This window comes from Rhipicephalus microplus, chromosome X (genome assembly GCF_043290135.1).
Source record: "Rhipicephalus microplus isolate Deutch F79 chromosome X, USDA_Rmic, whole genome shotgun sequence".
In the NCBI taxonomy this organism is placed as follows: Eukaryota; Metazoa; Arthropoda; class Arachnida; order Ixodida; family Ixodidae; genus Rhipicephalus; species Rhipicephalus microplus.
In genome coordinates this window covers 144,122,464-144,150,283 of record NC_134710.1, presented here as the reverse complement: position 1 = coordinate 144,150,283, position 27,820 = coordinate 144,122,464, and the positions used below count along the sequence as shown (strand labels likewise).

At 44.1% G+C, this 27,820-nt stretch overlaps 1 protein-coding gene across 6 annotated transcripts in view; it reads right to left on the bottom strand.

Annotated features, from left to right (window-relative positions):
* The window catches only part of LOC119176926 ((Lyso)-N-acylphosphatidylethanolamine lipase), a 116,505-nt gene that overhangs the window by 46,238 nt on the left and 42,447 nt on the right, over positions 1-27,820 (bottom strand). For 3 of the 6 annotated variants that reach the window (XM_075877932.1, XM_037428266.2, XM_037428264.2), the window contains 2 exons: positions 5,034-5,183; positions 709-827 (listed from right to left, as the gene is read on the bottom strand). In XM_075877932.1, the coding sequence (XP_075734047.1) occupies positions 709-827; positions 5,034-5,183 (269 nt within the window). The remainder of the gene's footprint in view (positions 1-708; positions 828-5,033; positions 5,184-27,820) is intronic. The other 3 variants (XM_075877933.1, XM_075877934.1, XM_037428265.2) reach the window with 1 other exon arrangement.

Sequence of the window (27,820 nt, the reverse complement as noted above, 5' to 3'; positions counted from 1 at the left end):
CACTCTAATACCACAGTCACATCATTAAACGTAAACGCACTTTGAGCAAGTGCTTTTCATTCGCACTGAGAGTCACTTTGGTGGCACGATGATAAAGAGAGAAGGGTCCTTGGGAAGAGATGGTAGTGGTGACGACTAAGTCAGTAACTCTGCATGTGTTTGTTATTTTAGGCAGTATTTTACAAAGGATAATGGGTAATAACTATAAACAGCCTTTTGAATAAACCTAAGGTACAAACGTGGTGTACGAGGACATTGTACGACATGTGCTCGGGCGCGCACTTGGTAAACGCTTTCGGAAACTGCGCAAGGGCGAGAATAGTATGGAAGATTTTTTTTCTTTCTGTTTCTATTAACAAAAGCTATGCTATTAAAATACTGCCGACGTATCAAAGGGAGTTCGGTAAACGCACTTGCCGGCGTGTACATTCTGCTGCAAGTGTCACACAGCGTTGCCGCGTGGCAGAGTGTGAATGACACTGTCGGTGGCGTGCACATGGAATCGCTCAAAGTGCCGTTTCGGTTATCTGTTGACAAGGAAAGAAAGAAAAAACTAAAGCGCAGTACCTGTCAAAGACACAGTTGAACTCTAAACACCCGACACAAAACGGTAAAGTGAAAAAATGTCCACAGCACGGTGACATTCATCAAGCCAAGACAAAACTACACGCAAGCATAGCGATGGAAATGTTAAAGACCTTAACGTACCTGCGTCACCGCTTCGTCCGATTCCGGTTTCATGGTGATGGTCCATAAGCGGCAAGAAGAGACAGCGTCTCCAAAGCGGCCAACTTCAACATAGCGGCCGGTGTATTTTCTGTTCAGATCTGAAAAGGTTCAATCGAGAGAGGTTAGTATACCTAGCAATAAGACATTATACATTCTGGCACATACTTCGAGCTATCAGAAGTGAATTTGGCTACAACTTTGATACTTTACTCAGGGCTTGCTTGCTACAAATCGCATACAAATGTCGCCGTCATAACTACTTTAGGCACACTTTATTTGTTCTCCAAGTTTGCGAAAGACAAGAACGTTAATTGGAGCAAAGTCATGACAGTATCTTTCGTACTGGTTGCATTGAAGTCAAAGCAATAACCTACTATCAGGGCTGTGATAACATGACATGATTTTTGCTTATACTTTTGTTTCTCGTGATGTGGTCTTCGGTCACCGCGTGCACATCTTTGTAGGCAGCCATTAGTGTCTCACAGCGACAGCGACAAAAAGACATATATTAGGCTGCGGCTAAACTGAACTATTGGATTACACACGAAGCCTCAATTTTGCATCAATGTATTGAATGTTGCAATGCATGACCGCATTACTCAAGACGTCTACTAGTACGATTGACGAGAAGTCCAACACGCCACGTTCTAACAGCTATGAAAGAACAATTCTTCCTTTACTAATAAGGCATACACAAGATAACTAACTCGTACAGGAGTTTTCAACTAGTAATTCAATCGTGTTTACGAGGAAAAAAAAAACTTGAGATGACTGAATTGCGGAACACAGGGGCGGATGCTCTACAGATTCTCAATATATACTACAAAATGTGATAATATGCTGCGCTATAACATCAAAAGGCTTTTTCCTGTCAAGTCTGCATCATCCTCGCATATGATGAAACTTGGATACATTTATTACCAAATGAGCATTAGCGAATGAGAATACTTTGCCTAATACGAATTTCAAGCGGCAATGCTCCAACCAGCGACAACATTTGTTTCCGCATTTTAGGCGCTCCCCACCGTATTTACGGAAGTGAAGCACAACTACATAATTGAACTCACGAGTACTCTTCTACAGCGCAAATTTTAAAGGCAACCCCACCAGGTCAAAGCGCACTGTGTGATTTCTAGATGTGCCTAGAAATCAGTCATTCAAAGCCTTCGTTACCATCATGGATTACGACGTACTTTTAACTAACACAATCGCAAAGGAACCTAATTCTAGGCCACGGTTTGTGTTTTGAGCATGCGCTGTGAACGCTTCTAAGTGAACGCACGTATCGATTCTTCTCTCTTTGCTTCTTCCTTTCTCTATTCTTTTCCTACCCTTCTCCTCCCTGCACATAAAGTAGCAAATCAGGTTCTACCTGGTTAACCTGCCTGTTTTTCATTTCCTATTTTCTATCTCTTTCTATCTCTTTCTCTCTCGCTCTCTATCCATCAAGGTTGCCATTTGGGCTTGTTGGTTTGCCCCACGGAGGAAGGAAAGGTAAGGAGAGGGCATGCCCAGCCGGCACGGGGCGTGAAAAGTGTGGTGGAAATGACATCATGGCGGCCATATTCACTAGGCACAATGACGGCGTTGATATGGTTACTTGTTGCTCAGTGGAGCTAGTCTCGCAGTGAGCGGCCGCAGCTGGCGGTGGAATGTGTGCCTCCCCAGGTCTCGTGCTGAGCCGTGGCGGACAATGTCCGTGCTCTGCGCCGCGTTATTGGTTACGCAGTGTTTTCCTGGCAGTTACATTACTCTTAGCAACGTTTACGAATCCTTGTCCACCACGGGGTTTCAACAGCGCGTAAAACGAGTGCATATCCATGTGTCGTGCGGCGGATGACATGGATGAAGCAATTATTGTTCAGCGAAATTGCGTTGGGCACCATGACGAAGCGGAACGACGACGAACGCCTTGCAGGTCAGTGATGGTTGGGCATTGCTCCTGCTTGTGACAACGGACGACGCTGTTGGGCCCAGCAAGACGCCATGAGGACCATGTGCACATACGTAGCTTCGTGTTGTGTGTGTACAGTAACAACTTGCATGTGCGTATTAAAACGCCTTTTCTGTTCCGCTTGGTACACTCTCCACCAGCATTGCATGTAATCTCTACGTAACAGCAACCGCGTTCAACTGTCACTAGCACCGTGCTCAAAGTCACCACGGTCGCAGAATGCTGACGCTGGTGAGTTTCACGCGGAACACTGACACAGTGGCCGGACGCTGCGTCGGCCGCGTGGCGGAATTCAACCGTAGAAGGCGCACGACTGATCGTGTTGTCTGTACAGTTGCTGAATTATATGACGTGAAAGCACTCGCCGTTGTCGGTGCATCTAGCGCGCGTTCTCTCGTAGTTGCTTCGTTGTCGGCGAGCTGTTACTCCCTGTTATTACTCGGACAAAGCGATTTCGCTGAAGGTGTCCCGCAGGCTCAGAGTGATGAGCCCCGTTCCATTAGTTTCGGATCGTCACGACACACGCGCTGCGCAGCCCACGTGCTTTCCGAGCCGGAGAGAGAGTCGTGCCTTCTGCTTTACATTCGGATGTAAACAAACGAGGAGAATTTGCCTAGTCAATATGGCCGACTTCCGGCTTCATCCCGGCTTCCCAACGAGTGACGTCAGGGCCTCTCTTTACCTTTCCTTCCTCCGTGGTTTGTCATTTGTGAGCATAAACCCATTCAACGTTTGTAAACATGAGTATGCGCCGTCAATTTACTGAGGTGCTTCTAGCAACGTTGAGGCGTGCAGGCTCCGCCCAGCCCAAAGCTCGCCACTACCCGCGGGAGGCTTCCCGACACGCTATGCTCGGAGGCAGCTTTGCAGCTGCTGTGCCAGTTGTCAAGTGATCATAGGGTGCGGCGCCAAGCTTTGGACTGGGCGGAGCCTGCGCGCCACGACGCTGCTACAAGCGCCTCAGTAAGTCGACTGTGCCTACCTCTGTTTACAAAGATTGAAAAGGCCAATAACGCTGCGCATAAATGACACGGACCTAAGAACAGATGACACAACACACTCTCTTTACAATGACCGTATCGTTTCAGTCCCACTTGTTTCTTCGCTGGTGACTTTCTATCAAACAGTCCACGAATACAGCTGGAAATAGGATGACGTTCAAATCATCTGCGCCATTAGTATCAATGGCACGAGCAAAGAGGTGCACCCATGTTTCTCCTCTGGTCGAGCGCTTCCGGTTTTCCGAATATTCAGAAAATGGGCTAAATTAAAAAAAACTGATACGAAATCAATTGTTTCAATTTAGTTTAGGAATTATATTGTGTATATATGATATCAGAACGTACGTCTACCTAGATAAGGTTTAATACCTATTAGAATAATCAGTAAAAATTAATTTCATGAGCTAACTGAAAGAACAGTATATTTTCTTGTGAGCAGCGGTGATCGTTGCGGCACCTGGCGGAGGAGGTCTCAACACCGCGCTTTTTTCTCAAGGGCCTCCGGGATCCGTTTCGTTAGTGCGACAAACGACAAAGTTAGCCAAAGGAATACATGAGGACACACGAAAGCCGAGGTACGAGTGCCACTACAAGAAGTCAAGAAGTCTACATTTCAAGGGCTCGTTTTCTTTGTTAGACACAATATATATGAGATCCGGCAGGCTATCATGCAACGGAAAGTACAGGGAATGTTATAAGAAGTAATTGTAGTGTAAGTGTTAAGAAAAAAAAGTGGACGGAAATATAGGACGCGTAGAGCATCGAATGCGTTATTCGAGGGTCACAGGTTTGGTCCCTGCACAATCCAAGTTATCTTTTCGTCCACTTTTTTTTTCTTCACATTTATATTTAAAAACTTTCCAAAAAATACCCTTTTTCCGTGGCATGATTGCCTGTCATGAAGTCTAGTATTATGGTCGCCTACAGTTGTTTTTATTATTATTATTATTATTATTATCTCTAGTCATGGTAGTAGTAGTAGTAACAGCATAACAGGTGGATTGTTGTGAGACGTAATGAGACCCAATCTCTGACCAAATAATCACAGCGAACTCTGAAGCACCAAAGGTAGCCTTCCCTGCCACAGGAAGCTCATTACATGATCAGAATATCTGTATTGCTACACACACGCTTTCCACACAGTTTAACATTACCATATTTGTAGGGTCACAGCAAGCACTACACCTATCCACACAGACATTCAAACTTCACAAACGGCGAGAAGGACAGAGAGCGGCAGAGAGATATGGTGAGGGAGAGGGCATTGACGTCAGAGTTGTTGTCCTATGAGACGTGCTTGTTATGCGCGAGTGATGTGCGTTCCGGATAGAAATTGACCATGGTCTTACACGAGAAGATTTTCTCCTCAGCCTCCTGAAGCTGCTCCCTGGAGGACGGACACCAACGTGCCAGCTTCATGTCGCAGGGTGCACCCACTGTACAGGAGGATGGACAGTCTCCGGCACTCGGTGCGCGGGCCGCCTTCGCCGGCGCGGCTGCTGCGAGCAAAAAGAAAGAACGACAGGCGCGCTTGACACGTCACAATACGCCCACCTGCACACGACCGCAGCTATACGACTATACTGCTGCGCTTCACAGAACTAGCGCTATCACTCGCAGTTTTAAAAAGAGCGGAAATTGTATGATTACTCGGGGAACTTTTGTTGCTGGAGTTTTCATAAAATATTTCGCTACATTGCGTTGCACGGTCGCCTCGATGAGGTTCAAATGAAAATACGCACACGCAAAAGCCTAGGGTGTTTTCCGTGCGTATGTTGTTGAGCTGCTACGGAAGCGACACGTTACAGATGTGGCAACATATGCACGTGACCGAACTAACCATGACGCTTTGCGGTGCGCTCTCATTGCGCCTGAATCTAGCTGTCCTGCAGCCGTGTAACTATAGCTTATCACGTATACATTTTTACTTAGCCAACCTTCATGCTACCAGTGCCGCTTTTTTTTTTAACACGAAATTGTTCTATGCCGGGGTCCAGCACTGCTCCGCTGACATACTTCCGCCACGAAAGTGACCATGAAAAACATATACTAAGATACTGCAAAAAAAACCAAAAGGCAACCCTTCGTCTCGCGCAATCCAAACAGCAACATCTCGAGTCCAGACAGTCAGCTCCTGGCGCTAACCATTACTCCACGAAGCGTACGTTGCATAGAATGCTAACGGCAAGCCATTCATTTGAACCATACAACTTTTAGCAGTCCTCAGAGCTTCGAAACTTTGTTGCGTTTTCGTTACCAGTGGCGAAATGGCGCGGTTGATGGTCATCGCCTCCTCGAAGCGCCGCCTCCACAAAGCGTGGGCGTGGTCTCTCCTGCGCGTGCGCGCTTATCGGACTCGTAACATGAGAGAGGACGAAGGTCATTTCGCACACTACCGCGGCCGCGTTCACAAAACGAGCGCGCTGCTGATACATGACGCAGAAAAAATTGTAACAGTTGTTCGCGCCCCTCCTGCACATACTTGTGCGCTCGTTTCATGCATCTTTCTTTCTCTGTCAACAGCGCGCTTTAAGTGTCAAGCTGTGACAGTTGTTAGTCCGCGCTAGTCCTGTGTATGCTAATTTTGTGCGTGCTTTCTGCTTGAGTTGTGCGCTGCCAAGTTCGAGCTGCTTGCCGTTCTTAACGTGACATTGAAGTTTGTTGTTGTTGCTGAAAGAATGCACAATAAACGCTCAACTACCTATGTAAAGACACGTTTCACTTTGGTGTTGTACCGACTCCTATAAAGAAGGATCAGCCACATTTTTTTCAATAATTTTTGAATTCGCAATTGTAGCTGTCTATTGTATTATAGAACGCTAAATGAAGGACTGTCTGAGTAGGGTAGCGAAAATTCACTAGTCATGCTTGCTTGCTTTCTTTCTTTCTTTCTTTGTTTTTTTCTTTTTTTGGGGGGAGTTTTTTACCATGTTTATGTGCCGCCATCTGCAACTACGTGAAACACACCTATCCGGCTGAGATAAAGGGCCTGCAATAGGTCACAGTGACGGGGAACGAACACGAGGTGGTCAATGCGTACGACTTCGAGCTCCAACACTCCTGACTGTATGAAAAAAGAAAAAACATTGGTGCAAGCGCTGGTTGCGCAATCGGTGAAGGAAATTCGACATGTGACATTGAAGAGAACGCTACAGTCACAGCAAACAAGACATGTGAACATGGAACAGTGATAACATTACTCGACAGCAGTGGCTTGCCTTCTTTGGCCCCCGAAACAACCGGGTAATTTTTATTGGTAAATATAATCTTTAAAAGCGGTAAAGTTTTAGTCGTGTAAGTAGTAATGACGATTGTTTTGGGAAACTTTCCATAAGGGTAGTCCCCAAAGTCATTCGCTGCTGACCTCAAAGCTTATCCTTCAGCAGAAATTTAGTATAGCTGTACAGTGTTACATGTTCAGTTCTCCCATCATCGGTCACGTCCCAACAATGCATGACCAAAGGACATAAAATGTTAACTGCACGTAAAGTTCATGTCACACCCAGAACCGAAATATATAAATCTGTGAATGTCGATATCTATAATTTTAAACTGCAAATAATATCAAAAACTGTAAATGTCAATATCCCGGTGCCGAAGAGTGAACAAGTTCCTTTCGACAGCCTTTCAAGGCTTTGAAATGCGAAGTTATGACGTCTCATAACACATTGTTCCTAGTTCACTCAGCTGAAGCTTCACACGACGTCAGAGTCACTATACGACTTCCGAATGACGAGACACATTTTCAGTCTTCGAATATAATTGTCCTGTCGTTTTTCAAAGTGCTTGATTTGATCACGTCCCTCTGACATTAGTGAATTAGACACGGCTGGAGCAGGTTTGCGTGCAGTTCACAGGCACTTCGTTGCTTTTCGAGTTCTAGTCTAGCGATATATTTACTTTCTGCCATGTTCTCGAGGGAATTTTCGCGGACGTGCAGACGACCTGATTTTTTCGCATTCAAGTCAGTTACGTTCTCCAACTGGGCCTATATAGTAAACGTCCGGCGTACGGTAGCTTCCAGTAAGAGAAAGCAGCTCCCAATGTATGCTAATGTACACAATACGTCACTAGCTGTCGACATGCCGTCCCTTAATTCTGGCTCCCGTACGTAACAAGCTTTCAACAGCCTATGGCGAAGTAGTCGGCAACCGGCCGTTGGCAAGCCTGAACCTGTCGGCACATAGGCTACATTATTCGCACGCACTGGCACATGCTAGAAAGTAGAAGATTTTCGACAAATTAGACTGGGATTAGTTATGAATGGCACTAAAAGACGGCACACAAAAGTGCAAGAACACAAGGATGGGCGCCAGACTCGCAGTGACGCCGCGCCGACGCCCTTTGACATGTAGGTGCGCATTGCAGGGAGTGTGGATGCGTCCCTCAATTTGAAAAAAAAAAGCTATAGCATCATCACCATGAGTAATGATCAGACAACTCGGCAGATACTAGAGGCTTTGCACATTTCTGACACTAACTCATGTATCAGCGTTTCATCTATCACATTATTTTAATAGGAATCCATGACAAAACCTTGCGGGTTAATTACGTACGCCATTCTAGGCGCCAAACACGCCTGCAATGTTCAAGAAGCTTCGGAACTGTAAAAGATCTTTTTGTTAGGGTCACGCCCACTTCACGAACATTACAGATTATTCTAGAACCCACGCGGCTGCAGGTGATAACGCTAGAATATTCGATAGCACGTGTATAAATGTCGACCCGTTTCAGCGCTTGTCAGCTAATCGACGGCCGACGCTCAGCTCGCCGCTATAAGTGCCAATGTCTTGTGACTTTCCTTTTACGTGGTTGAAAGTTCGGCCGAAAAAACAATTTAATCTTCGACTTACTGTCTGCTTGCTTCGTCGACGTCGCGACCCCGTGACACTATTTGTGAGTCAACGTGAATAAAAATTAGTTGCGAGTCCGGCGCCCATTTTTAATTGTGTTCTCATCATTTTGTGTCCCTTGCTTTTTCTTAGCGCCGTTCATAACTAGTATAAACCCTCGCCGATTCGTCCAACTGTCAGTGCTACTATATTGGGTAGTAGTTTGCTTCTTATGGTAAAGACCATCATTATTTCCAATTTTCAAGCAGCATACTGACAGACATTACACCAAGAAGGTATTGAGACCAAATTTTTACTGTTATTACAATGTGCTTTCTTTCTGACATTATATATACGTGGAGGTGATGCGAAAGGCTTTCAGAAACGAAAGGTTCACAAAAAAGTGCATACACAAGCATACTGAGAACTACCTCGGCATTGAAAATGTATATTAGCATCACATTAAAAGCGCATCAACCTTACGCAGCAAGATTAAGAATGGAACCCAAAATGTCACGCCATAATTTTACACACAAAAGAAAAGGAAAGAAATGTAAAAGCTCGAAACAGGCGTCAATTTATTTATTGAAAAATGCGTAAAATTTTTGTACGAAGTCCGAAAGAATAACAAGAAGGGGAAGATAAAAGCTTGCGATAAAAATTTGAAACTCGGAAACACGGGATGGGTGCTGAAACCTCCAGCACCCACTGTCTGTTTTCGAGTTGATGAAAGTACAAAATAGTATAATGTGGAACACGAAGAAGAGATGTCCTATACTCGTTGTAATAACACCGTTTTTATCTACTATTCTTCTTGTATATTAAAGTACCTATCTTTTGTACGAAACAGACGTATTTTTTTTCGGAAAAAATAATTTGAAATGTCGTTTAATATTACAGGTTCACAATATCTGTGCATTAACATTGCAGAATGACGGTCCTCATTCGTTTCGTATTTGTTGTGTGCCATGTCGCAAGCAGTGTCAAATATAACACTCGTTTCTTTGTCAACCTGGATTTTGTAATTTTTTGTTCCTCAATTTTTGATAAATTTATTACAGTTTATCCACTCAATCTTTCAGCATTTTGTATTTATGTAATAGTGATATAGTGCTGTTATTCGAATATAGACGCCAAGCCTGGGCTTTATCAAAGATTTATGCATCTTAGATGCTGTTTTAGACACTCTTTGGGTGATTTCTATGTGTATCGCAGTGCGTTTTTGAAGGCGTGCGTCAGTTTTTGCATTTGACATATATCATGCGAAGTATCGCGTAGAATGAGACACACGGTAGGCCCATGGCTCGAGTAACGAGGGATATTGTGATTTGCTACGGTTAAAGGGTAACTCCAGTGCATTATCTACCGTACTGAGGTAATCCTGTTTTAAAATAATATTGTCAGTCCTACAAGACGGGGGGGGGGGGTCACGCTGACCTGACTGGGGAGAGGGGGGGGGGCACACACACCAGCTTCCCTTTGTGACGTGACTATATCGACGGTAGTTTGAGCAGATTGTGTACATGTATATCAAAGTCATAAGACTCCCCTCTCCACATGCGTATATGCAAGAGAATAAGTAAAGACAGAGTAGCAGAAGTAAAATACAGTAAACAACAGGTACAGTGGTCGTTTGGAGCGACGGCCTCTCGTCCCACTATTGAATAGACTAGTCTTCGAAAACGCGTCAATACGACGAACCGCCCGATCGGAGAAGACATCGTTGATCGCTAATCTCTGTTAAGCGTAGATGACGTAGTCTTCGTCGGGTGAAGGGCGTTTCACAAGTCAAGGACAGATCCGCTTACAACGAGGAATGAGAGTGATTGCATGCCTATGATAATGAGTTTTATGCTCAGCTCCATATGTCAAGCAGCCCTGACGCAGTGATAGATTTCAGTCAGCATTCTTTAGTTTACTGCACGCGTCCACGCATACTTGTGGTACGCACTAGGTTTTTTTTTTTTTTAGTGAATTGTGTTTCACGTATGCAACACGACTTTGCACGCGTTATTTTTCAGGCACACCTTCTCGCAACCATCGTTGACATTACAGTTGCACTGTGACTTTTGATATGAATGAAGTGCTCAAATCGCAGAGATTTTATCGGGCAATCTCTGAGGGCAAGGTAATCATTATTAGAAATGTTCACTTGGTGTCAATAGGAAATGACCCTGGGACCAGACTATACCTCCTCACGCAGGAACATCTTGTTTGCTGCGTATTAATGCTAAAAAACTATACGTGCAACAACGCGTAATGTTCTCGCCTTTTTTCTAGCATCCGTCGCTCTGCTCCCTGAAACGATAGCGATGCGGCAAGGTGTCTTCCATTGTTTGCAAGCATGCAGCCGTCATTTCTCTTTATGTAAACGATTCAGAAATTTCACCCCGCAGCGTCAACATACCATGCCATACGCCATGTATACACTGTTCTAGCTAGCACAGCCGTCAGCACCTTTAACTTGAACGCTCCGCCGCAAGGCCTCGGCTCGCTTGGACTGAGGTCAGCGCCAACAAGCGTTTAAAAGGATATGCTGGCTACAGCTAAGGATAGATGTAGCGCGCGTCGGTTTCACTAGTGAATTTCTTTTCCAGTCTGCCTGTCCGGCGGGTCGAATGCACTCACTTCGCATCCCGTTGTCGCCACGTTTCGCTCGTGGCTACGTTATCGCGCACGCTCATGGCAATTGTTGTTGTATGCTTATCTCGACAATGAAACATTGCGTGCGACAGCTTACTCACCTGACGAGTTTGAAGTCGCAGCAAGGAATCACATGCCCCGCCGTGGTGGTGTAGTGGCTAAGGTACTCGGCTGCTGACCCGCAGTTCGTGGGATCAAATCCCGGCTGTGGCGGCTGAATTTTCCGTGGGGACAGTAATGTTGTAGGCCCGTGTGCTCAGATTTGGGTGCATGTTAAAGAACCCCAGGTGGTCGAAATTTCCGGAGCCCTCCACATGGCGTCTCTCATAATCATATGTTGGTTTTGGGACGTTAAACCCTACATAACAATCAATCAATCAAATATGTCAATCAGCAAGGAATCACATGTATAAATAGCAGAGCAAATGAATGTTCATGGCATTAGTAAAAGTTTCACAATAAATCTGAAATGCGGTGGCGTTGTTACTGTTCTGATTCAATAATTTTCAGTAAGCGTCAATTGACCTGTTCTCGCAATTTAGAGTGTGCATTTCTGTTCGGTTCACGCTGCATGGAAGATGTCGTATAGAGCGCAATGTTTATGCGTGTTCTCAGCAAAAAATACGCATGGATACAACGCAAACAAAGCAATTTACGTGTGAAGTTCCGCATAAAAGCTTAAACTGCCACCTTATCTTATAATTATATCGCGGTTCTGCGAAGATAAACCTCAGATATTCTTGCCCGCACAAATGTCGTGCTTTAAGATATATTCCGTGCAGCATGAGCCGAGCAGAAAAGCACACTCTAAATTGCGAGAACAGTTCGATTCAGGCTGTCTGAAAATTGTTGAATAAAACATGAACAAAGCCACAGCATTACAGATGTATTGTGAAACCTTTACAAATCCCTTGAACGTGCGTTTGCTCTGCTTTTTATACATGTGATTCCTTTTGAGCAGAAGCTGCGAACTCAAACACGAAAGGTGCGTAAGCTGTCACACGCTATGGTTCATTGTCGAAATTAGTACAAGACAACGAACGCCATGGGCGCATGCAAGAACGTAGCCTTGAGCGAAACGTGGTGAAAATGGGAATCGAAGTGAGTGCATTCGACCAGCCCGTCAGGCAGACTGGAAACAGAAATTTACCAGTGAAACCGACACGCGCTAAATCTAATCTTAACTGCAGCAAACATGTCATTTTCAACGCTTGGTAGCGCCGACTTCAGTTCAAGCGAGCCGATGCCACGCGTCGGAGAATTCAAGTTGTAGGTGCTGATGGCTGTACGTGCATTCATATTTGCAGCACTTATGCAGCAGTGCGAACGCTAGCATCCACGTACCACATGCAAAAATTTCGAGTGATAGGTTCACTAGTGAGGAAAGAATGAACTCTGGTCTTGTTCAGAACATAGTAAAGCATAAGCATAATCAATTTCTCAGAACGCGTGAACTCCGATGAGAACTACCAGCACATGCAACACGAGTTTAGCTTCGGTGTACTGTGCACCGTTCATGCCTGGGGGTTTTCTGTTTCGGGAATCATCATGCGAGTCGCTGGAATTTCACTGCTAGCATCAACTCCTTCACTTTCATTCAGGCTTGTGGTGTCGGATCACAACGTAACAGAAACTACCACCCTTCCGTAGGGCGCAATAACAAATGCGAGGCGTTTTGCGCGCAAAGTAAGAAGTTGGGTGAGCATGACCTTACCGGCACTTGAAGCGAAGCGGAGAAATTGTATACCCGCGAACCTTTCCGCCAGAGGAGAAACGAGAGCAAGTGTTTAAGATGGAACTTTACCAATCAACATGTATTGGCGGCAAAGTTCTCACTCCTTGTATTCAGTGTCACTGGCCGAACTTTGCTGCACGGGTTGCTTCCTAGGTGTGCGAAGTCAACCCATCGAAATACGCTGCCAACACACATTGCTGGGTAGTTCGTGTTTTGTGTCAATCAGCGCCCCTCTATGAGACTCGATAGCCACGCCGAAACGCCGTAAAGTAGCGCTTGATGACTATTTCTCAAAAAACGACACTACTCCCAGTGCACGCTCGACAACTGGAGAAAACGGTACATCAGCAGAAGTGGTTCCAAGCTGTAGTTCTGCCCTGTTTGAATAGGACTCATGTGCCGAAAGAGCTCCAGAAAGCTTATCGGAGCATGGTGCATGCACGGAAACCGCGATTATTGACAACGACATGGGGTTTACGTGCTTAACGGGCAAAGACGCCATGAGTTGCAGCCCGAGGAGACTAGACGATGTTTTTTTTATTGATGTGTGGGGTTTAACTTCCCAAAACCACTATATGATTATGAGAGACACCGTAGTGGAGGGCTCCGGAAATTTTGACCACCTGGGGTTCTTTGACGTGCACCCAAATCTGAGCACACGGGCCTACAACATTTCCGCCGCCATTGGAAATGCAGCCACCACAGCCGGGATTTGATCCCGCGACCTGCGGGTCAGCAGCCGAGTACCTCAGCCACTAGACCACCGCGGCGGGGCGACTAGACGATGTTTGCCATTGACGACATGGAAATCAAGTGCTATCTACAGCTTTCCCTAAGTCATATAGCAAGCGCAAACTGAAGTTCCCATTTCACTGGCAAGACATTTTTTTCCAGGCTGCTAGTGTATTTTAAATAGCAGGAGATAGAAAGACATGTGCGCTTTTTGGAAAAAAAAGTTGAGGCAAGGGGAGTCGCCAAGTTTTGGGGGCACGCTTGGTCTCTTCTCCGTTCACACGTCGCAAGAACGCACTCAAAAATTTCAAATGCCATAACGAGTGTGACTAGCACAAAATTACTGCTCTATACGCGACAAATTTTCTAGAAGCACTCAAAGGTGAGTCAGTCGCTGAAAAGATACACTCATAATCGCAAGCACAAAATGAAATAAACAGAAAAAAACTGATCACCATCATAGACACTGTGATCTTCTGTGGGTGACAAGGTGAATGTGCGAGACAATATGAGGACCACGATATGACTACGAGAGACGCCGTGGTAAGGTGCTCCGGAAATTTCACCACTTTGGCCCATTAACATGCACCTAAATCAAAGTGCATGGGCCTCAATCACTTTCTCCTGCACCGAAAATACGACAGGGATTCGATCTTGCTACCTGCGGGTCAGCAATAGGACACCATGACCACTGGACCACCAGGCGGGTAGTAAAAAAGACGGTTTTAGAAAAATCAATATGCGCTACTTTTTGTGCAGCTGTAAGGAAGCAAGTTCAACTATTTGAGAAATATTGCTGAAAATCACTTTGACTGTATGGCAAAGTGACTCCGTTCTCTCCCATTGCCTACTCCTTGCTTTTGGTTGGCACCTTCCACTTGCAGACGAGGTAAGCGGATACAAAGTGTGAACGGCAATGCAACAACCCAAGTTTGCATGTAACAATTCTCATAGATTTTGAGTAACATATGTGGCATATAATATGGCTGGTAATGCGCAGGAGAATCTTCGTGTCAATCGAAAAAAAAAATAATCAACAGTATTCGCTATGGCATGTGTCTGTTTTCTGCGTGAGACATTGCTTGCACAGAGTTTACTTCATTTCTTACAAAAAACTAAGGCTACTATATATATCGTTCTTAATTTCACATAGCATGTTCACCTCCAGCCATGTTTCTTCATCCCGTGCATTCCTTGTTGTGCGTTATGTCACTATTTGCAGAAACCAATCTGTGTGCCCTTCTAGTCAAGCAATGTAAAGGGACGAACAGATGAAGCGAACCAATAATAATTGTTTTATTTTGTTTTTTCACATATTTTGCTAGCTTTATGTTCCTTGCTCTTGCGCTGTTCGCCACGCTGCTGAACAATAAAACTTGTGCTCACTACAACTGCCCACACTACATTTCTCATTATGCTGCTGCAGGTTTATGACCATCATCTTTCATTTATCAGCTTAATTTTTATGATGACTATTTTAGTATGCTTTTCTAAAGTTGTGATTGCCTGTGTTCCACCACTTCGGGGTACCTTTAGCAATTAGGACATAGTGAAGATATGTGTCAATACATTGTACACTCGCATACAAGCAAAGTTCGCTGGATGAGCCGAATATTCTGTCGCACGAGCTCGTCTCTGTAGGGGAGGGGGGTTTGTGCGTGTGTGTATGTTTGATTGATATGTAGGGTTTAACTTCCCAAAACCACCATGTGATTAAGAGCGACGCCGTAGTGGAAGGCTCCGGGAATTTCGACCACCAGGGGTTCTTTAACGTGCACCCAAATTTGAGCACACGGGCCTACAGCATTTCCGCCTCCATCAGAAACGCAGCCACCGCAGCCGGGATTCGAACCCGCAACCTGCGGGTCAGCAGCCGAGTACCTTAGTCACTAGACCACCGCGGCGGGGCGTGTGTGTGTATGTTTAGATGTTAGCAGAATATGCAAAGGTTTAATAGAAATGTTAATCTCCGGTTTGAGTATTTCTCAGCACGTATGTTTGAAGAATCACAATGTATTATGCTTGAACGTGACCTATCGGACCTTGGAGCTATGTCTGGTTTTTACCATTAGAACATACCTCTGCTTAGCGAAAATTATCGTGGTGATCAACTCCGGCGAGATTTGTTCCGATGGGTACAAATATGACTACTGCTGCACCATTATTACCACCGCCGTGCCAACTTCAAACGCTTGTGGCCGAGCTTCCTGCACAATATCCTACAGAGTTTCAAAGCCTTGAAAAATACAGCGACACGTTTTTCCGTATGCAGACATTATTGACTGTAAAAGCACCCAGGAATTATTTGTGATAGTAGCACCACTTAGTTTCTAAATCAAGTCGGTGAAAAGCGACGAAAAAAAAAGGTGGCTTAGTGGCGGGAGGTGGTGGAGTTTTTGGAAGTTGGAGCCCCCCCCCCCACTCTCCCCCCCCCCCTTGGCTACACCACTGGTCACTGATGACGTCACGTGTTATGCTACACCTGCCACGGATGGCCAGCGTGTAAATGTTGCTCACGTGCCTCTTCTGACGCGCAAAAAGCAAGTTTTCGATATCACCTGACGCGTAGTCAAGCTGCACCAGCTCGTCTGAACTTAGCAGTGACAAGTTCAGCGATGATTACAGCTACTATGTGAACGCGGAAACATCGCTTTTTAATTTCTACCCGCCGGCGCGTGAAGTATCTGACACGCCCCGAATCTATTTTCTTGTTACTGAATACTGTGAGACCCGACGTAAACGACTAGCACACTAGCTGACACAACTTAACTGTGCTCACGTTCTCGTCGCCTCGTAGGAAAAAGCGTGCCCTGTATCAATCTCCTAGGAAAGATTAGATTTGATTGATTGATTTGTGGGGTTTAACGTCCCAAAATCATCATATGATTATGAGAGACGCCGTAGTGGAGGGCCCTGAAAATTTCGACCACCTAGGGTTCTTTTATTAACGTTCACTCAAGTCTGAGCACACGGACCCACAACGTTTCCGCCTCCTTCGGAAATGCAGGCGCCGCAGCCGGGATTTTAACCCGTGACCTGCTTGTCAGCAGCTGAGTTCCTTAGCCACTACACCACCGCGGCGGGTCAAAGATTGGTTTTTTGAAGATTACTAGGCCCTCAAGTACCATATGCAAAGTGGCCAGCGTTTCCAAGGGTGATTCTAGAATCAGCTACCAATTTTAAAATTTTTGATTTCTAATGAGCTAAATAACTTACGGTTGTATAATGCGGCTTAAATCACAACGGTACCGATGAATGCGCATGTTCAAAGTTTCATATAAATCAGTGAATAACGAAAACACACCAGAGTTCCCCTTTAAATCTTGGCCCGATAATTATACTACGCTTATACCATTTTCTTAGTAACCAAACACAACTAAAGTGACAAATTTTGTGATTTGGTGATAATTAGCCAGCGTTCGTTATTATATTTGTATTCGAAGTTGTTAAGTGGAGTGTTGAAACTGTACAAAAAATTAAGTCAGTGCGCATAGCTTGCTATCTTGCTAAAAACTTTATGGTTAGCACAAGCTCATGAAAAATATCTCCTCAATAAGACTCGAGAAATCTGCATGGCTCTTTTAGCTAACCATTTCACGTTTATACAGCAAAAAAATCCCTAAAAGCAAGTACTGGCAGTGTTTGCCACTGAACAAGAATTTCGCTCAGTTACGGCTTAATATCTGCTTAGACGCTTCTTAGTAAAATATGAAATAAAAAAGACAGTAATGTCTTAGCTATTTCAATTCTTGTTGGCCGCGGTCACTCGGTAGCCACTGTCCAACGGCTCTTTTTACGCCAGCCGACTGTTCGAAGCCACGTGGTCTTAAAAAAATTATTCAAAACTTTATATCACGGCAGCTGCTCAAATGTCGACAGGCAATTTTTCAATGAAAATCAGCTGTAATAACGTTGGTAAAATAAATTGTCATCGTAATTAGTAAAAGAGAACAACGGGAGAATCTGTACGAGGAAAACGGAAGCCCGATTTAAATTAAACGCTTCTACATTAACTGTGCCTCTGTACGTATCATCGAGTTTTTTCACCGGCAGCTTCCTTTCAATAATTCATTATACTTAAACTTCAGAACTTTCGTCAGGATAGTGCCGTCTTTATCTACAGTTTCATGGGCGGTTTGATGATAACAAAATATGCTGAATATTTGCAGAACCGTTTGCTGGTGCTAACGAAGAATAGTGTCGTCAACAAAGGCGTAGTCAGATTTTTTTTCAGGGAAAGGGAGGGTTCAGCCATAATTTATATATGCTTGTGTGTGTATGTGTGTGTTTGTATGTGTGTTTGTGTTTGTGTGTGGGTGTTTGTGGGTGTGTGTAAGCAAGCAAAACTGAAAAAATAGAGGTGGAGGAGTGTTATAGCCCCGTTCCCCCTTCTGGCTACGTGCCTGGTCAATGCCACCTAGAAAAATATTATCAGGCCTGTTCACTGGCGCCATGACGTCACTCGTTTTGCCAGGGCCAGCCCGCGTATGGGAGGCTGTGAATCTATATATTGCCACCATCAATTCCCGTTAAAAGATAAAGCGTTCGTGGCTAATTTTACATACTTAAAAGCTTTATTTTGCCTTTTGTGTCAAAAAAGGTACTGATTTCTGCAGTGTATTGCGCTTGAAAGTGTTGAGAGGTCCACCTGTTAGCCATTTCTTCCTCGAAAGAAAGTCAAAAATTGTGCGCTATCGAACAAATGGTCGATCTATAGGAGCAACATTTGATGAACCATCAAAGTGACGAAATAAATAGGGTACATTTTAATCATTAGTTATTTATTTACACACACTCTCACGTACACACAGAGCATGCAGAGAAACACACTCATTTGCAAAGCTTCTGCACTTTTATTTGTACTCTTTCAAACGTCTATCTTCATAGACACGTAGTTATTCAGGAGAGCGGGTGCTGCTGCAACAAGTATGTTACTCAGCACAATATCACGGTGATGAGTGACCACTGCAAGAGAAAACCAAATGTTTTGTTTCACAAAAATCTCGTGTGACCGACACAAGGAACAGCGTTTCCTATTTTCGTGTGGCGCCTCTCGCAGTGGTGCGTAGACGGTCATACAACTTAAGGCCTAGGAAAAATGTTAGTACTGGGTCTATATTAAACGGTGCACGTGTAGCCCCCGTGGGTGCTTCTACTGCAGTGCCGTTTCTTAGATCGGTATATTTGTTGGGGGTCTTTAAATATTCAAGCTTGAAGTCTGGAGCTCACACACCTGAAAACCAATTAAGAAAGCGCTTTACCGTAAGTGTCTACACATATCTAAATTTCAAGGAAACATATTATGACGAGACTGGTTCAAAATTATAATAGTGCAATAAAGTGGTAGAAACACCGGCAAGAAAATCCTATGCAGGAAACCGATGCACTAAGTAATGCAATGGCCCGCAGGTCGCGGGATCGAATTCCGGCTGTGGCGGCTGCATTTCCAATGGAGGCGGAAATGTTGTAGGCCCGTGTGCTCAGATTTGTGTGCACGTTAAAGAACCCCAGGGGGTCAAAATTTCCGGAGCCCTCCACTACAGCGTCTCCCATCATCATATGGTGGTTTAGGAACGTTAAACCCCACATATCAATCAACCTAATGCAACAGCATTTCTTCCATTTTTTTCTCAACCAAGTGAACAGAGGTGATACCACAAGTCCGCGGCAATAATTGCCAATGGCGAAATATTTACTGACCCTGAAGCAAAAATCCCTGTTCTGAAAACGTACTGCCATGCGCGTTTATAATTTATAGCCAAGGCTTACGCCAACAACTCAGAAACACACATGACACCTTCATTTTACAGCAAGAATGGAGCATGGTGGAGATGGGGTCATTAGAAGGACTTGGAAGTATGTAGTATGGACACACGTACCATTGGGTCACAAGGAAAACAGATGTCGACGTCAGCTTGACGAACGACCCGTTCCCATTTTGTTTTTCGGTTGTTCTTAAGAAACAAGAATACTCGCAACATCATTCCCTTTGCTGCGACAATTCGCCACGCAAAATGGTGCAAACATTTGCATTTGCAGCCGCACAGATTGCGAATAACCAGTGTACAAAACGCATCACATATCCACGCTGCAGTTCACGGACACAGAGAAAGCAGTCTTCTCGAGTCGCCAACAAGAACACTAGCACGCCACGAAAACGTTCGTCAGGATTGGCAATCCCTGTCTGTCGAGCAACGAGAGCAAGCGTAGGCACGTTTGTACAGCGAAACACACCGGTCTAAACGAAGTGACGTCAGAGTCGACGGCTGACACAGTTCGCCTGCAGGCCTGAAATTATTTAGGTGGCATTGCCCTCGTCGTCGATAAGCCATGTTTTTTCGCCGTGCGTTCAGAAAATTGAATATGTCTTTGCATGGGCTGATGCAATGCGGTTCTGCGCTCTAAATCATGATAAAAATGTCTATAAACTTTCTGACTCACTCTTTCTGGCATTTTGCTGCGTTTCTTTGGTTTCTGGTGTAGTTATATAGCTTATCTTTCTTTAAAACGCCGATATCGAGCATGATGTTTCACAGTAAAAATTTTTGCACCCAGAAGGGTGTAAATGAGCTTGTCCCGTGGACGACACCCTAAGGGTGTTAATTCAGCACCTTCCAAAAATGGTGCTTTTTCATGCACCCTTAGAATAGGGTGTACATGTAAAAAACTGTAGGGTGTTACAAAAACACCCTTAAGGAAGGGTGCCTTCGATGTCCATCACTTTTTTAGCACCCTCTGAGGAGGGTGCGAGAAGGGTGCACAAGGGTGTTGAGTGCCCATGGCAGGGGTGCCAGTATTCTTTTAGACTGCACTAATAGATATCAGCATGCACTGATTACACACTACTTAAAGAAAGTGGTCCTGATTATCAATGGTGCGCCACCTGTCGAGCTCCATTCATTGCGTCTGGGCAAAAATATAAACGCATACCATCGTGTATGAACTTGTTCTGGATCTATATATACTTCACAGTATATGCATAATGCGCGTTACAGAAAATGAAGCCTTGCTGCCCTTGCATATTGCGTTTATTTAATAGGCAAATAAAACATCAACTTTTTTTCTGCCACACAACTTTTTCAACCGATATACGTTCACGTATACGTACACTACACATGCAACACCTCAAATGTTTATTATATTTATTCACTTTCACTTCATTAACAATTCTTTGCAACATACAATTACACTGGTTTCAGTTTAGTATACTGCTTTAAGTACATAAAGACTACAAATGAAATATACGCTAATATATCCCTATAATTCTTTCAAGTATCTACAATCCCAGTGGTTTCCAGTTTAATACTCCTTCATGTACACAATCGGTTAATAGGAATGAAATACAGGCAAATATATACTTATGATTCTTTCAAATATATACAATCACCATGATTTCACTATATACGCTTTCATGTACACAATCGTTCCCAAGAAGTGATGCACACAAAAATATATATGGATAGTGTTTTCAAATGTATACAATCACAGCGAATTAAGCTTTGTATTCCTGGATGTATAACAATTGGTTATGAGAAATGATGTACATGCAACCATATACGGGTTTTCGCACATATAACTTTAGCGAATACTTAAGAAACCAATACAATGATCAGAAACACAATAAGCTAAAAACGAACACAAAACTGAGTCAAAACACACAAAAAAAGAGGTAATGCATAATTATGGCTAATGACACAGCTGGGTCATTTTATGCCAAATGTCCCAGCCATTTTGGCAACCATCTCAAATGTATTCGAAAAACTCGTGCTGTATTGAAAATAGTGAACTTCTGGAATATTTAGGAGAGGAAAAATATTTGGTCACGTGGCTGCCCTCTGAACTTCCTGGAATGCCGTCTAGGTGTTGTATGTGAAAAATTTTATTTTAAAAGCACCGCTCCTTCTATCCATGCGAAACTCGGTCTACGTGTTACGTAACAAGAGCTTAATTTGGGAGAGTTGGTTCATCGTGGTTGTGTGCTAGTCACAGCGCGACAACTTTAGGAAGAGACAGAAAGGACAGGAAAGAGCACCGACTGTCAACTGAATTTAATGAATGTGCTACGAGCGCTTTTATACGGAGTACAAGAACCGTGTTCATGCGCGACGACACGTGTGAGCACTACAAAATAATCTTAACTGTGAAAAGAATACTCCCTCTCGGAAAGGATAAGTGAACGTGTAGTGATGCACTGATCATTGGTTTACCTGATAAAAAATACTTCTACAAACGTTAAATTGGCATTAAGTAAACCTATTCTCGTGACGAATGGGGCAAGATTTACTATTGCTGTTGCTGTTTAGTACACACACTTTTGAAAGCTTGCAAAGGGTGGAAAACAACACGCTAATATCATATCTGCTGGCTATTTTTTTAATTGTGAGACACATGATGTGGTATAACATGCAAAGGTTTTGGTCATTGTTTTTTGTTGGTCCTGTCTTCTTTATCTTTACTTTCTGCAGGAGGGTTTCGCAAACGGGTGTGATGATTCTGTTGGGATATCCAGTATCTTTTAGTCTTTTAATCTGGTTTTTAAACCTGACCTCACCCTTGTGCTAACATGACTTCTGAAGGGTGGCCTGAGTACATGTGGTATCAATTCCTCTTTCTACTAATTTTGAATACCCACTATGAAAAGGCACAACATTCTTAGCACTTCTGGGCTGATAGCACCAGCCAATACCCCAACAGCATCATCACACTTGTTTGCGAAACCCTCCTGCAGAAAGTAAAGTTAAAGGAAACAGGACCAAAAGAAAAAGAGAATGACCAATCACCTTTGCATGTCACACGGTACTACGTACATAAGGTGTCTCACAATTTTAGGAAAAGAACCAGCAGATATGACATTGTTGTTTTCCTCCCCTTGCAAGCTTTCAAAAGTGCATGTACTTACAGCAACAGGAATAGTCAATCTTGCACCATTCGTCACTAGAATATGTTTACTGAATGCCAATCTAATGTGTATAAGATGCCGCTAACATGTGGAAAAGTAAACATAGGACAAACTGGGCAATGCTTCAATGATCAAGCAAGACAGCATGCGTTAAATGTTAAGAAGGGCTATAGTAGTCTCATGGCCGGCCACCGTAAAGAATGTAAGTGTAGTCCTAGGTTTCATAAAACACGGTTTTTGAAAAAAAAGCAAGCAGAAAAATGAGAGATTTTAGAACTCTTTATCAGGAAGGCCAAGGATCGATGCATCAGTACACCTTCACTTATCTTTTCCAAAAAATAGTATTCTTTTCTCGGTTAAAATTATTTTGTCATGGTCACACATGTGTTGTTGCAGATGAGCCCTGGTCTTGTACTCAGTATAAAAACGCTCGTAGCACCTTCAAAAAAATTCAGTTGACAGCGCTCTTTACTGTCCTTGTTGCGATAATATTTTTATTACAGAAAAAATTTCATTTTTTTGCAATTCAGGTATAATGATGAGTTTTCATTGTATCACAACATGGAGCAAATTGCATCTCAATACGGACAAAAATCACAATTTCGTGAAATTCGTGATATTTTCTCGTATATTTCAGCAGCTTGAGAGGTCTAAAGATATTTTTTCCTCAAAATATACCTTCTGTGGAGTAAGTATTCACTGCTCAGATATTCACACAAAGTGCAATATTGCAATAAAAAATGCAAACATAACACATTTTGGCTTTATTCTTGGAAGCGAATGTGGCAAAAAAATTGCACTATTATTATTGAGCTTCAAATGCCTTACAGAAGCACATTTAGTTAACAGGTAGACCGAATTTGCTTTAGAAAAAATAAGCGGTAGTTTTAAAACGAAATTTTCCACAAACAGCACACCGACGGCATTATGCCAGGAAGTTATAAGCCAGCCACATGAACAAAACTTTTTTTCTCGCTTAAATATTCTAGCAGTTCACTGTTTTCAACGCAGTAAGTCAGCACTTTTTTTTTCAAATACAATTCAGATGGTCGCCAAAGTGGCTGGGACATTTGGCATGGAATGGTCCAGCTATATTTAAGCAAAATAACTTACACAAATAACAATGTTTGTTCATCTACCATGACCACACTAGAAAAAGTTGTTCAGGCATTGTGACACTAAAATTTTCAGCGTCGTACTGCCTGAACAACTTCTTTTGATGAACTCCAAACTCACGCCGAGAAAAAGCCGCTCAATCACGGAGGATGTTAAAGGCCTTGCGGCCGTAGACAATGTTGAAAATAAAAAAAAAATCAACTCATCAGTGCTGCCACTCCTTCTTCGTCATTACAGACACGGAAGATTTTTCGGTTATCTATGTGGAAGTTCAGGAAGTAGGCTTGCTCTAGGCTGGGGCTGGGGTAGACTACGCAGGACGTCAGCGGCACCCTCTCATCCTGTAATAAGAGCAAATATAACTTCTCATAAAAGGATGTTCGTGCTGTTCTGGCAGCACCATATATAAAGAATGTGTAGTGTGTATCCTTCAAAATGGCGTGTAATTGACATTACACTGAACTCGAAGCATACAACCCATACATTCCAATAATTTCGTATGATAAAGATAAGAGTTTTCCAGCATACAGCAAATTCCCGAAATGAGGTGAAGTGTAAGACTACAGCTCAAAATGGCACTTACGAAAGCCTGAACTCACCTAAGAATCAAATTCCTTCTAGGGTAGTGAGCCAGTGTGAAAAACAATTCCTAACGTACAACGTTTCGAACATGTAACATTAATCAAAATGCACAAGAAACTTACCTCTTCATGTACAAACAGTGAAGATATCTCTGCTTTCTCTTTTACATGAGAACAAATGATCTTGGGCGTGGCACTAGCGAAGAGGTCTGCAAAAAAAAAGTAAAAGATTTACTGACTTTAATCACGCCTCTAACAATCTGAGGAATTGTTACAAGTCACCAATCAGTGCAATTATGACTGCCTCTATAAGGGCATCAAAAATGAACAATTTTCTCGTTCTTTCTACTCTCACAAGACGCTCCGTCAATGGAATCTAATCCAAATTTGACGCTGTGCTTCCTATTTGCCTGCTTTCGAGACGTAGGGCTGCGAACATGTGTTTTGTGCACCTAATCTAGCACAGAAAATCGTCATCTGTAATTCGATCATCTTAATTCATTGTAATTTGATAAAAGATGTGATAGCTCGTCCAGTTTTTAAAGAGTTGCGGGCCTGCAATAGGCACTGCCTTGCACGTATGAAAGTACTTCTTTTTTTTAATTCAAATCTTGCTTTCAGAAAAAGCGTCTGGCATATTTCGACAACCAAGCCCATCCTCTGATGGCAATCAGGGGCACGCTATTAGTGATTATTGACTACGGGATTTACAAACGTAACCCGTGCTTAAATACTCAGTAAACACAATCACGCAAGTAAGAGCGCTCGAACGACACCAACGCGCGCGGACGCCGACTACGTTGCAGCAGCCATGGCTTATGCTAGAGCTACCGCACATAGCTCCTACAGTCCCGTATACTCTCTCAGTTCTGTTATAACGCCGAACATTATCGCAGATGAAAGCAAAGCACGAAAACAGCAAACAGAAACGAGGGAAAACAACGCACGGCGATGGCCACAACAACGCGCCTTTGGAAGTCTGCTAGATCTTTCCCTGTTGCTGGTGGCACTTGTCCTAAATAGCTTAAAAGACCGAGGCGCACGTGCTGGGTGCATCGCGGCATATCAGCACCTCCAACTATACCGTCTTTAAGCAAAAAAAAGTCATTTCGTACAGTGCGCCTCTGTACATAATTTTTGCTTTTTCTTTCTTTTTTTGCGCTTACACCTACAGAAGCACGTTGCACATTTGAGTATTAATAGAAACGTTATTACGATGTAGCCCAAAGCACATCTTAAAACAATATCAATCACTTTGTGCAGTGTAGAGACAATGTGCGATCAGCAACTAATCCCGCCCTTGTTAAGTGATCACATCACTCACTGTATGAGTGATGCAGGCACTTACACAACATCGCGTATAGCAGTGTGAACTCGTTAAGTCACACGTTTAATCGGCCTCTGCAACAGGCCCGCGAACGCATGCTGTTGTAAATGGCTGGCAGCCTACTTCGGCAGAGCTGCTGCAGGCACCCAGCTGGCGCTGTATGATTACTATTTACGAAAACAGTACACTCACCGTTAACAGGCCCACGTTGTCCGTGTCCGCCACACCATGAATATTCCTTAATCCGAGCGTCACTTCGAACACGGTGTCATGCGTGACCACCATTGAATATGCGCCTGTTCGCTAGAACACACACAGCGACCAAGACCCCAGACCAACGCAACGCATTTGAAAGACGATGAGACAGAGAGAGTGACGTTGAGAGAAAGAAGGAGGAGGCACTGGCGGCGGCTAAAGCCCCGCGGCGGCGCCGCAGCTGTCGACGCAGGTGTTCGGTGACGCAACTATTCGCTTATCTACGCCGCCGTTGTGGGAGCAACGCTGGCCGGGGTGAGCGGCGGGGGGGGGGGGGGCGGAGCGGGAAACCCGCCAGGACGGCGCCGAAGAGCAAACGCTATGGCGCATACGGCGGACGGCCGTTCCTCGCGGAATGACTACTTGTAAATGGCAACTCTCCTTCCAGCCAGTCGCACAGCGACGCAGGTTATTTACCAGCCTCGGGTTCCTTGAGTATTTTGACGGAATGCGATTACAGTGGGCGAAAAATAGTAAAGCAAAACTTGCGGAAAACAAAGTGCACCATGGAATGGCCAGAAACAATAATTATTTCGTCCTCTGTGGCATTAGCGGGAGAGCATCGCTACGCCTTTTTCCAGAGGAATTTCTTTTTGCATTGTCTGTGTCTGGCACTTCCGCGTATGGTGCCGCAAACACTAAATGCGTAGTCGAAGCTGGAACAAATTAATCCACAGTCGCGGATGTTTAGAAGGCTTGTCACGCACCACGAAACATGCCGAGGTTGTTATAACAAACTTTTTGCTGACCACATGATCAGCACATCATTCCATATGGTTACCCAATGAGCTAGCTAAGCACCTGTAGCAAAGGCAGGGCACGTTCTTGTTAAACGTTGTTAATATAAACGATGGTTGTGCATAAGTGCAGTGACAGCTTTCCGTGGGAATTGGTCATAACCCACGTTTTGGAGCGTAGAAGCACCTCAGCGGACCTAATCAGCTACCACAGCAAGTTCGTAAGCAACGATCAGGTACGAAATAGTGCAGCTGTTTTCCATGTACTGAATAGTCCATGTACAGTGCGTTGACAACCGCCATTCCTTAAGCCACCTCCCATATAGACTCCCAGTCTGAACAGGTGTGGGACCTTAAACAATAAGAAGCAGTGCCTCCCCCCCCCCCCCGCACACACACACACACACACACGAAATTCGAGGCCGCACGGGCTGGTACACACGCATACTTATTCACAGGCGCACACACATACACGTATACACACATACGGCCACACACACATGCGACCGTAAACGCACGCATGCATATTTACCAACTAGTTTTGTGACACGTATGCACATTTCTATACCATGATTATGAAATCAACTTACAGATTTTGGGGAGTTAATGAAGATAATGAAGAAATGGTATCGCAATACACTCCTGTTACGAAAGAGCTCCCAACACAATACTTGCTTCCGCAGCTCTTTCCTCTACTTATTTTTTTCTGCAACCGTTTGTTTCTTGTCTACGATACGTTCTGCTGCGTTAGCATCATACCTGTCAATGACTTCCTAGAGTTGCATGCTTATGGAAGTAAATGCGTTCTTCGACCAACCAGACGTGGTTGTACGCAATCCAACACCGCATCGCAAACTTTCCGTTCAAGCCACGTTTTCCATAGGATTCGGTTGATATTCTTACTTCGTATAACATTCCAATTCATTGTTATCGCATTCCGTGCTTCGCTCTGGCGGCAAAGATGCAACTTTTTGATGACTTGGTTCAAAAGTGTGGCACGGTACTGTAAAGCCATTGGTGGTGGTAATGATGGGGGTGGGGGTGTAAACTTCTTTACTTGCAGTACAATTTTTGCAGAGAAGCTCAGGGTACGAGCATTCGAAGATTATTTGCTTGGTTTAACAGGGGAGGGGGGGGGCGGGGCTCAGTTTAGGGCTTTGCTTGCAGCAGCCGCTCTGCTGACCCGGTAAAAGAATCTCTTCCAGAATTCACCAGCTCTTCCCATCGCTCCACTGTAGGATCTTCTATTGGGGATATATGGCTGTAATGACGCATGCCC